The sequence below is a fragment of the Nyctibius grandis genome, chromosome 33 (assembly GCF_013368605.1).
Source record: "Nyctibius grandis isolate bNycGra1 chromosome 33, bNycGra1.pri, whole genome shotgun sequence".
Classification (NCBI taxonomy): Eukaryota; Metazoa; Chordata; class Aves; order Nyctibiiformes; family Nyctibiidae; genus Nyctibius; species Nyctibius grandis.
This window is the reverse complement of record NC_090690.1, coordinates 3,423,672-3,435,810: the sequence shown is the minus strand read 5'-3', so window position 1 is coordinate 3,435,810 and position 12,139 is coordinate 3,423,672. Positions and strand designations below refer to the sequence as shown.

Sequence of the window (12,139 nt, the reverse complement as noted above, 5' to 3'; positions counted from 1 at the left end):
TTGTTAGACCACCCTTGTCAAGCAGCTGGGTGTTGGCAGAAATTTCAGTGGGCATTTCAGTCAGGTTTCATTCCAGCTTTTAAAAAGTGTTTCATTAAAACAGATAGGATTTAAATAAATTAATTCATCCCTCAGGACATCTGGACATCTGTTACGTACCAAAGTAAATTTCTATTTAGCTAAATCCTGGGGCTTTATCTCTCAGATGGATAATCTTTGGCATTTATAGTCCCTCACCATTCCCACTCCCACCTCCCACCATGTGGCACCCACCAATCTTGAATATACATTCTGCAAACAACCCTGCCTACCGACAGAGAAGGGACCGGGACAAGAAGAGACTAGTGGCCCAATCCTTGAAGGTATCTTGCCTTCTATTTGAGTGACAGCCTGAGCCAAATCCATCCCAAATCTGCTTCGGCAGTTTCTGACCCACAAAGACTCCTAAACCTTCTGGGTTTTTCTGCTATGAAGAGTTGTCACAATCCTGTAAACATGACACCCGGCCTCTTTGATGACACAGCCATGCTCTGTAAGACGTGCACTAGCACAGCTAAACGGACTGGAAAAAGAAGTGACCATGCCTCATTTCTCTGCTTATAGAGCAGCGAGAATAACGGGTCAGTATTTTGGCATATCTTTATCTCATTAATACATTTTAACTCATGGTGAACATGTGTGTAGGGATAAGTCTTCAGTACAGAGGTATGTGAACCATCCAACAACAACAATTCAAATCACAGGACTAAACGCTACAAACTCTGGGTGGGATTTTAGGGAAATAAGAACATGTTTCACCATATCAGTCTTGAACATGATTCTCTTACTTCTGTTAACATTCAGGTCGAGTGGAATGATTTGGTGATAAGGCCTACTTCGAGTCAATTCATCTGGGCTGTATTCACTTGCTTCCTTTTCATCTGGTCTCATTCACCGAGGCTGAAGTAGATACACGACTCAGAAATCAAATGCTGCAAATAAAGCTAGCATGCATCTCTGTTTCAAGGGCTACTGAACTCAGACCTTGGGTTTTCCTTTCCCCCTCTCTCTCCGCTGCTAGTAAACTATGAATAAATTAGCAATTGGAGTGTAATGGCTGGAGCAACTTCATTAATATACTGTCATCCTGTGCAGAGGTACAACTTCTGACATTGAGGCTCTAATGTCCTGTGAATTATTGATGGCAATGTATACACCCAAGTTCTCATCTTCAACTTTTCATATGCTAAGTGTTTAATTGTCAACTACTCATGACCACTGCCATTTGGCTGGTACATTAAAACCAGTGTACAATAAAACCCTTTCTGGATTCCTGAATGTGTTTCTACACTGTTGAAGTATTGTCGATTTTAATGCAGCATATACAATCAGCAATGCTGTTCCCCTGCCTCTACGCATGGTGTCACATACGCAGTTAACAGAGAACTTAGCAGCTAAACAAAGCTGCAGAGAACGTGACTGTCTCCCCATCTGACAGATGAAGAACTGAAACTTCAAAAGATTGGCATGCCCCAAGTCTCACAAAATAGCTCTACAAGATGTTGAACTGAACCAGCACCGTTTCGGATTCCACCCATGGCTTAGCCATGACCACCCTCCTTGTAGTCCAACCAAGCTCTCCAAGTTGTGACCAAACAACAAAATCCCAGTAGGATACAGTCAAGTTCCCTAATCCTGGACTACATTAAATGCAGAAGAATGAAACTGTTCTTCCAGAACTCTGAATGACCAGATGGGTGAATGAACAACAAATGAACTCCTCAGATACTGGCAACATTTAATTCTCATTTAAGTGAAAGATTCCAACGGATTTTAATTTGGTATTTAATTGGACCTCTATGCAAGTGTGTTCAAAACAGGAAGTACCCCAAAACCAGGAATTTTATAATCAGTGTTAATTCCATCTGACATATACAACCTGGAATACCATAAGCATTAATCCTTGCTATGGTTTTCATTTCATGTGCAATCCAGAAAGGCTTTTTTAAATTTTTCCCCTTGTCACCCTACTTCTTATGCTCCTCAAACCCTGTTCATAGGAAGTTTCCAATCTACTTAGCAGATTCATCACCCAGATGGTCATTTGGAATCTGTACAAAGGTAATTTCTTTCTTTATTCCTTGATTTCTGCAGGAAAGATTGAGAATGGCAGCCTGTAGCTGTTCCCCTTCTGAAAATATTAGTAGAAGCCACTGGGATCCAGCTGCTGCTGCTGCTGGCCATTCTTCCTGCATCATTAACTTCTCTTCCCTTCTCATACAGCGGGGTGGAACGACAGCTGAAGGTTTTGTGGTATGAAAACTTTCTGATCCTGCTCTCTCTGTACCCATTGACGTCATCACGGCAGGTATACCTGCTGATCCAAGCCTTAACACCACTAATTTTCATGCGTTCACAGCACTCGTAGGTGTCCTACTACAAATTTTTCTGGCTACGGAAGAATGGTGCTATTCATTTTTTTCCACAGACTGTAGAGCAGCTTAGAGGCTTCCACCCAAAGCAAAACCTCACTAAGGGTATGAAACCATACCAGGCTCCAGAGTACTGCTTACTGGGGTGCTCAGGGATATGGTTTAATGGTGGACTTGGTTGTGTTAGGTTAGTGGTTGGACTCGATGATCTTAAAGGTCCTTTCAAACCAAAGCTATTCTATGATTCTGTGAAAAGTTTGCCTCGCCACTTCTCATTGTTACAGCTATCATCAGCGAGGTTAAAGCCTTGTCCAGGGCGCTCTCTCCAAAGGCTGAGCATCCTCAAAACCGACTGACATCAAGGGCACTCAGCACCTCACAAAATCAAGCCTTACTTCCTCGGAGTAGTTACCAAAGCAGCCTCTTGTACAAGCATGGATTACACTTGAATTAAACAACTGAACACATTGCATAGGAGAGATACTTAATGTAGCAGTTTTTCAACTTAAAGATAATTTACAATGCTACAGAAATACGCAGGATACGCATAGATACACATTGTAGGACAGAAGAGTAAAGTGCAAATTACCAAAAGTAACTGTTTACTAACTAAATAGTAGAAATCCGAACCATATAAAAATCTAAAGAGTACAGAAAAAGGGGATAAAGCCATTTAATAAATAAAACATATTAGCCAGAAAAGGGAGTCAAAGTACCAGCAACGCTCACCCCTGTTATCGACTGTCAGAGGAAACGCTCTGTTATTCAGAAATGGTGGGTAATTGTCTGTACCATTTCATCCTCCAGGACTTAGATTGCACTAAGCCACAAAGCTTGCTTGTAAAGAAATGTATTGTAGTTGAAAGATACTGTCCCCTTTAGTATTCTGCTGCGTGTACTCGTTTTGAGTAAAAGCAAGCAATCACACAGTCTGAGACTGGCACTGATGAACCCTGAAATAGCCATTTAGCAGAAACCACAAGCAAAAGCAAAAATAAAGACCATTTTGTTAATGTCGAAATTTACCTCAACTCATTATACTAAATAAGCTCTAAGGGTGACAATTAATAGAAGTGGACGCACATCCTGCCAACCAGGAAAAAAAGTCACCTTTTATTTGCCTCTAACCTTTCTTATGTTCATGACAATGTCTGCATTTTCTCACTTTAAAACACAAACAGGTCAATGTAAGCATGGCTGGAAGGCGAAGATGATTACGGGATAATTTGTGTTTGCAAGAGCAAACAAAAATCAATTGCAATTGTTTAGGAACCAAGCCCATTAAATGGTGGTGAAAAGATATTTGCTGGACTTTTACAACACGGGTTTTTTTAATCCCAACAATGAAAAGGGATAGACTAACACAAAGCCTTAGGAACTGTTTTAGAAATGTACACGCTATCCTCCCTGCAGCGGTGAAGGAGGGAGCTGTCTGTATCTGCTGCAGATGAAACAAAAGTGCATTTGGACAACACTTAAAAACCAACAACAAAGACCAAATCCATCCTGAAAAACAATATGTGAGAGAGAGAGAAAAATTGATTGGTTCAGGAAGCCAGTTGAATTCTCTGTTATAACAGATTAAATACAGAATTACTCAATTAACTTCAGATTAATTATGCCTTTCAGGTAAACATGACGACTGTCATCTTGGCTAACTAGAAATGTGAAAAGAAAACCAGATCAAATCAGAAGCGCCTGTGAGCCGAGGAGAGGCCGAGAGCCGGGACTATTTAGCCTCGGGAAGAGAAGGCTCAGAAGAATCTTATCCGTGTGTCTACGCACCTGGTGGGAAGGAGGAAAGGTGACAGAGCCAGGCCCCTTGTGCTGCCCAGGGACAGGACGGGAGGCAACGGGCACAAACTGAAACACGGGAAACTGCGTTTAAACATAAGAAAAACCTTATTACTGGGAAAGTGCTCAAACACTGGAAGTGGTTGCCCAAAGAGGTTGTGGAGACTCCATTTTGTGGAAATATTTAGAACTCAAGAGGACAGAGTCCTGGGCAACCTGCTCCACAGCTGAGCCTGCTTTGAGTGGGGACTTGGACCGGTCGATCTCTAGAGACCCCTTCCAGCCACAACTGTTCTGTGATTCTCTGAGAAGGCTTAAAATTGCAGCTCTGTACATCAATAATCCACCTATAATACAAATTATATAGATAATGAAGGACCTTCATGTGCCTGAGGAAGGAGAAAAGAAAAAGTTCTCAAGTAATGTGTCTTGGTTTAATTATTTATGGTGATGCCTGATAGTCTCATTACCAGGTCATACATGACCTCTGGGTAGTGTCTTCAGCCTTCCAGATTAATAACTTATTGTGACACAAATAACTTTGGTAATTACTTCTTCAGTGCCACAGAAATGTGTATTTTTTTCTGAGAAAAAAGGTTGATTTTAACACAAGCAAATGTCCTTTAGAAACAGACAGTATCATTATACTCAAGAGGCCAATTATTCATTCTTTATTCATTTTTTTTATCCTAGTTTCTGCTTTATAAGACTAGGGCAAGTCATGAGGGGTTGTCTTTACTGAGGGCCTTTAGATAGTCTGCACAAAATGCCTAAGAGTATTTTAACACGTAAAAAATTTGTCAGACTCTTGTAAAATGTGTGCATTGCCAGGAAGCGTCCAATTTTAAGGCACTGGTTCTTATTGTAATGTAATTAATATATTTTCTTATTTCTCTGCAGAACTCCTCCATAATATAGAAGTATTTAGTCTTTAAGGAGAGATAGATTATAGAATATCACAATCTTCTGGGGGAAAAATCAAAAAACCTCAAATTAAGAAAAGTCAAAGTGTCATACAGATCAAGCTCTACTTTTTTTCAGTACTGAAAGACTAAATTACATTACATATCTAGGTAAATACCATAGGAATTAAATACTTATCTAAATAATGCAATGTGGGTTTGTACTTGAACCTGAAAGGAGAATGTGGAGTGGAGGATTCCAAAATCATCTTCTGAATTGAACAAAAATAGTCTCCAGGAGCCCATCACTTGGGGTTAAATTCTCACATAGCATGAGAGTGATTCAAGATTATGCTCAGCAACAAATGCCTGGTGGGGGAAGCAAGAATCCACTAGAGGAAATTATGTGATCCATAACTATTTGCGTCAACATTCAATTGTGATTATAAATGCTCTAAAAGTGCTGACCTACACTAAAATCTGAAAAAAAAAAAATAAATCAGGAAATAAAGTACGGGAAAACACACAGCAAAAATCATCATTCAGCAGACAGTGTGGGATGAACCTGGAAATTTGGGTTCTATTTCTGGCTACGTTTTGACAAGTTACCTGCCCTGTCTGTTCTCACCTTTCCTCCTACTGGGACAAGGTTTTTCTCTTGCAACTAGTTATGTATGATTTATGCTGTGCTGGCATCTAAGAGTGTAAACCACGGATTGTGCCCAGAGAACCTCAAGAGATGTTCCCCACTCAAAAGAAAGTGGCCTAAGACACCTATGATCTTGGCTGGCCTCTGTTAATGCTGGTTTATCAACAAAGTCCTTGAATTTAAGCAAAGCAAACACACCATCATGCTGAGAACTATTTAACACAACTCTTCTCAACAGTGCTTGCTCAGTGTGTGTTCATCAGGCAGCTAAATACAGAATCACACAAGAATCTAGGAAAGCTCTTCCACAGTGAACACAACCTAACAAGTAAACAATGTTTTCTCACATTTATAAAAATTTCTATTTACCAAGGGTGAAATACTTCTGAAAAGGCTGCTTTATTCTATTATTTAAATCTAGATTACAGATGTCCAAAAACCTACAAAGCATAAGGAAGTATCTTCTGTTAACATGTTTACCTGAGAGGCTGAGAGTGCCCCTCACAATTATGTTGGGTTTTACAGGTTTGTGATAAAATCAAATATAAAACCTTGTCTTTATACTCATCGTCTCGTCAATACACTTCAATACCTCAAGAGCTGCTTTGGTCTATCCTATATATAGCACTATACATTCAGTGGGAATTGTTCCAGGGACTTACTTTTTCTCTCCCCACCTTGGGGGGTGAGGGAGTGAGTGTTGCAGTGTTCACACAGCAGGCCAAAACACATGCCAACACAGCGACTAAAATAATCCAGTTGTCAAAATTATTGTCTTGGAAAAAGACTAGAATGGAAAGCAAAATTTCCCAGTTAAAAAAACTGATCCCAAATCCAGAACACCAGTGTTCGGGTCCCTCCTCTGCCCGACTTTCCCAAGGCAAATGTGATGATAATGGTGTGCTTCAAAGCACCAGCCACTGCCAGGGTTTCCTGGCTCCAAGCATCCCCCTGAACAAGTATAATGACAGTGTACATCTTGGACTCCAGAGCATTCAGGAACAAAGGGAAGTTCAACCGAGGAATAACCGGGTGGATGACCCAGGAAACCCCCCTGGGCTGGAGCTCTGGAGAATTGGAGCATCCTCCATAACGTGCTCTGTTATCTCCAAATTGTACCACAACTGTTTTTGCAAAATTTGCTTCAGCTCTTATTTTCTAACAGTAAAGATGAAGAATCCCTTTCAAACTCCCACCTTCACAGCCTCAGATCAATCCCCCAAAACTCCAAGCCATGCCTTGCATCCCTTCACACACTATTCCATTAAAATGCACTGTTTCCTAAAGGATTAATAACAAGTAGAGCTCATCAAACAGCTACATCATCCTAATAGCTACAAGAGAGAGATCTGAAGAAAACGGTTATCTGGATTCCAACTTCATCGAAGATTAGGAGTACTTGCCAAATCGAGTCCTTGCTTATTTCTGGCTTAACTATATTAAACAGGGATATATGCATTCCAGATGCGCTTTTTATTTGAAAAGATACTGATGAAAACATACCGAAATTCATCTCCTTGTTGCTGCCACTAGCACAAAACTCAGTTGAAAAGGGACACCCTGCACAGGCACCTTTGAGTCAGCTCACAGTAAAGTGAATATGTTACAATAATCAGATCACGCTGTAATTTACTCTACACACATCATCTGCCTCCCTGTAGATTTCAAACCTGTAATAATGGACCACTTGAGTTCAGAGAAATCAGATGTTTGTCAAAAGGTTCTGCACGCTGCTTTCATTCAGGCCTCAATTCAGCAAAGCAGTTAAAATACGCTTACCTTTAACATCTGGTTAAACCCCAGCGAAGCCATTCACACACGCTGAAGTGCTGTACTGAAGAGGGCTGAAGTAAGCACGTTTGAAAAGTAGAAATACCAGCTATGTGTTGAACGGGTCTAGCTTTCTACAACGATGCGGAGTTACTCACTCTTCTGTTGTTATAACCACAGACAATTCCTTACCGCACCATTACACAGAGGAAATCTGACTTTCAAACAAACAAAAATTTCCTTTCTAGAGCTCTGGGAAGCCTCTGACGCTGGTAAAATATCAATGCGTTACAAGAGAGAACACACTGCTGAGGGCTGACACCCTCCCATGCCATCCAACTGCCAGTGCCCAAGTTTTCTTAGGGCATGGCTGACCCACGCACAAAAAAAGCAGAGACACTTGAGCCACATCAGCCACAAACTAATTCCTGCCAGAACTCAAAGCAATAGAGTTGTGTCAACGCAACAGTGTGTCTAGATTAATTAGCTTTGCTGAGAGGCCGAGCTAATTAGCTCATGCACTGCCCTGCTATCGTTATACTGCTTTTAGACAAACCAGCCTGCTCTAACCTGCTTTACACAACGTGGACACAAGCTAGAAGACGTGGCCCCAGCAGAGATGGAAGGTAACGTGTTAGGAAAATTGTATGAGGGGGTTCACGTAGTGTCCTTTTAGTGCTAACAGGACAATGATTGCTACATCCCAATCAGCAGGGACAAACAGGGAAAAGTGTCCTCGCAATAATTAATGCAGTGGATAATAACAGCATTGATTCTAGTAGGAAATATTAATTCAGGGCATTCGAATTTCAGCCATTTTTAGCACACCCTCTTCTCTCACCCTCACCTCTGCCATCTCCCTGCCTGTTCACACTGCTTCGCCCGGGTGTTCTTTGCAAGTCTCAGAGCTGCTCTGCTGGACAGATGAAAGGTTCATTTACATGCCTGCAGCAGCTGTAGTAGAATTAATATTGGTCTCATTATCTTAGCTTAGGATGTACAAGCCACTGGTTCTGCAGTGCATACTGATGCAATGAAGAGAGGGGAAGAAGGAAAGGAAAGCTGGCTATTTTCATTATGAGTGATATGGCAAAGAGCTGAGGAAATCCTAGAAAGCAAAGAGTTAATCTGGAGTAATACCCTGAAAGCTAATAGCACCTAATGCAATTTATTATAAGAAATCTGTTGAAGTACGCAGTCTATGCCACAGTAGTTTTAATTAAAAGGTGGAAGGAAAGTGAAATAATTTATCCAAATCACCCCTCTTAAAGTTAGGGCCTGGTTTTGAAATACCCATTTCCATACATCTACAGTATGGGCATTACCAACTCCAGGACTTAAAAATTCAAGAGACTATTAAAAAAATCCGATTTATTGGTTGCCACTGTTTAATGAGCCGGTAGGATCCATCTAGGTCAGCTTTTTCAAACTCTTGTCCTACAATTACATAGAAAAAAATCACTGTCTTGGGACGGGGGGATGTTAATATGCAACAAGTAAAACTATTGAATATCACGGAACGTCTCCACAACGTCAGAAACTGTCAGCACTCAAGTGCCAAAGCAGAGGGAAGGGAATGGGAGGTTTAAGTGGACTCGGTAGTAAGATCATGATCCTGTACTCCTTCACAAATCACCTACTGGTGTTGTAATGCAGGAACATACCCTCAAACACAGGCTCCTACAACCAGAGGTAAAATAATACTTCTGTTTCATCGGTGTCTGTGCTTTACGCAAAGAGACACCTCAAGTACAAAGCGAGACGCCGCTAACTTGCCATGAATCCAGACTCTCCCCAGTCACTATTTATGACGCTACCTTTTGAGATGATCAGGCATAAAGACAACGCCTGATTCACAGCCTGTTCGAGTCAGTCTCCTCATTGATTTCAACAGATCCAGACCAATCCCGTACGTATGCTGTGAAACATCTAATAAAATAGGATTTAAAGCTGAGTGCCCAACGAAGAAATGTACCAATTGTTTAATGATGGATGAGGGAAATGTCAGATGAATTATTTGCCAAATGATACTAGTCCATCTGTTACAGAATTTTGCATGTAAATTGTGAATCTCGGCTCTTTTCATAAACAAGTCCAGCATCATTATCTCCATTATCCAAGTACAAAACCCAAAGCATTAGTGGAAGGATAGTCACAAGCCCTAACTTGAGACATAAGGTGCCGAAATTAGGAAGCAAGTCTAACATAGTGAAAGAAATGATGGGCTACTCCAGAAGCAACTCAAAATTCAGTCCTTTCGCAGAGGCTGTGAATTACAGAGCAAGTTCCTATCTCCTATTGAGGGTGCCTGACACTAAGTGATGCAAGTGCCCCCCAAAATTACTTTCTCAGGTGGTCTAGCAGGACACTGGTAGAACCAGCAGAATTCAGGTCTGTTGAGCCCCAGATCTCAGTCCCTCCACTGAACTGCGTGTTTGCCAGATACTGATTTTTCATGCAGCTTCAGTTGCCTCAATTCCAAATTCCACTGGTGCGTCAGATCAAAGTGTGTTTGAATTTAACACCATCAGATTTCAGGAACATTGGAACTGCATCACTTATTTCTTTCCTCAATACACTTTTCACCTGTAAGTTAACTGTTCCCTTTCTAATCGGCTTCTAATAAATAAAAAGCGCACATCTTTTCCACTGCATTCTCACTCCACTTTCTCCAAAATTTTGACTCATCGTACGGATCTTCCAATGCCTTCATCTATTTGGATTTCTCAAAGTAAGAAAATTACTTCCAGTGAAGCAATGATTCACGGCAGTGTTCCTGTACCAGAAGGCAGGTTCCACAGCAGTTTGTAACAGACACGTTTTTCCACAGCAAATCCTGTGTCTCTATGTTGAGTTTCTGTTAGCAGATCCAACAGCGCTCTTAAAACACTGCTTGCATAGCTGCAAGCAAGCTGCTTTCTCTAAGCCTGCTCAAATGCTTAATACAAATAATGGTTTGGGTTTTGCTTAAGTCTATCCCAAGCATCTTTTAAAAAAATTATGCAATTAACGAATGTTAAAAATTATAAGATTGTTTCCAATTATACAGGTATGTCCAGAAGGCTCTGAGTTTATTTTGAATGCATATGTGACAATTATTATCAGACGAAATAAATCCCATACACTGAAGATGAACTGATTTCAGAAAAATGGTGATTCAAGAATTTAAAGATTTGATCAAACAGCACGAAGGAGACTGAAGAGATTCCTACTGATATCTTGCCATTGGATTAACACAAGCAAAGATTAATTCTTAAGTACTCAAACTAAGTATTAGAGGTCCTCAAGTTTCTTCTTCTGCTGATAATAATGCAGTCCCTTATCTGTCAGCACATCTTTATAAAGTAAACACACAAATATTAATGTACTATCAGTGCTGCTCAAAGGGGAAAACCACACCCATTAAGACCGAGGACACGCCAGTAAACGTCTGTAGGCACCATCTGCCACCGAGCTCTTTTCATAAATCCATCTGCTGTTAATTTGTTCCTTCTCCAGACCTGTCTGGCCAAGTTAGATACACTGAGAATCCAAAGGCTGAAAAGGTCAAGTGACAGCATTTGCTCTCTTCTGGTAAGGTGTTTCTCTCTTCTGGAAAGCAAAGATCACCAGTTTTAAAAAATCTCAATCACATGGGGAAGCAGCATGGGTCAGACAAACTGCATAAAATGATAAAATATTTCTGTGTCCTTTATATGCAGCTGAAATTAAGTATCTGCCAGTGTTGCGTAGGGAAGGATTTGGTTTTGGTCTCTCTGTTGTTTCTTCTCTTGAGCAGAGAAAACAATAGGGAAAGACACCAGGCAAAGAGAGGAAGAGCAGCAAGGAAGGAGGTAAAGGAGGAAAAAATATATATGTACGCTGTCTGGTTCTGAAATATTGAATCTGAGAGATGTAGCACCACTGACAAAATACTGCTTTTGTCAACTTAGTTCACGTCATCTGAGGAACTCGTGTAGCAATGCCAACAGAAGAAGTTTTGTTGGCATATGCTACAGTTCTACAGGGATGATCTGCCAACATAGTTTTGCAGAAATAATTATAAAAGCAAAGATGTGTCTTTGCTACCCTTCAGCTCCTGAATCTGCGAGCTCACATATATTATCCCTGCTCCTTTCTCTGTTACCTCCAAACACAATCCTGGAACAAGGAAAGAGAGCTATGACAAATTAAAGGAAGTTTAGTGTTCTCATCTGATTACTGGCTCCTTATTCCTATGCAAATTAGATTTAGCAACAATGCCCAAGAATTAGCAATAAAATAATCTCAAGCATCTCCCAATCTCCAGTACTAATTTAGCATCATTATAGCCATTTTCAGATGAGTAACTGGAAGCACAAGGAAATCAGGTCCCCTTCCAACACACTTGTCCACACAGTGAGGCAGTGGCATACAGAAGAGTACCTTCATATCACAATGACAGCCATTACATAATTAATAACATTCCCTGTTATTGCTTGCTTCCCACCCCACCAAGTCTATTTAAATAGAATCAAGACGGAGACTGGAAGGGAGGAATGGCATTTGTGAAACGCTCCTGCATCAGTTAGCAAGGTGGGACATACCCTCTTCATTACAAACTCTGCTCACTCCAAGGCATCAGCAGAATTTCT

At 40.8% G+C, this 12,139-nt stretch overlaps 1 protein-coding gene across 1 annotated transcript in view; it reads right to left on the bottom strand.

Moving 5' to 3' along the window:
* The window catches only part of LRRTM4 (leucine rich repeat transmembrane neuronal 4), a 193,226-nt gene extending 192,296 nt beyond the window's left edge, over nt 1–930 (bottom strand). The window contains exon 1 of the mRNA XM_068421297.1: nt 828–930. Within this exon, the coding sequence (XP_068277398.1) occupies nt 828–930 (103 nt within the window). The remainder of the gene's footprint in view (nt 1–827) is intronic.
* Nucleotides 931–12,139: the final 11,209 nt, after the last annotated feature.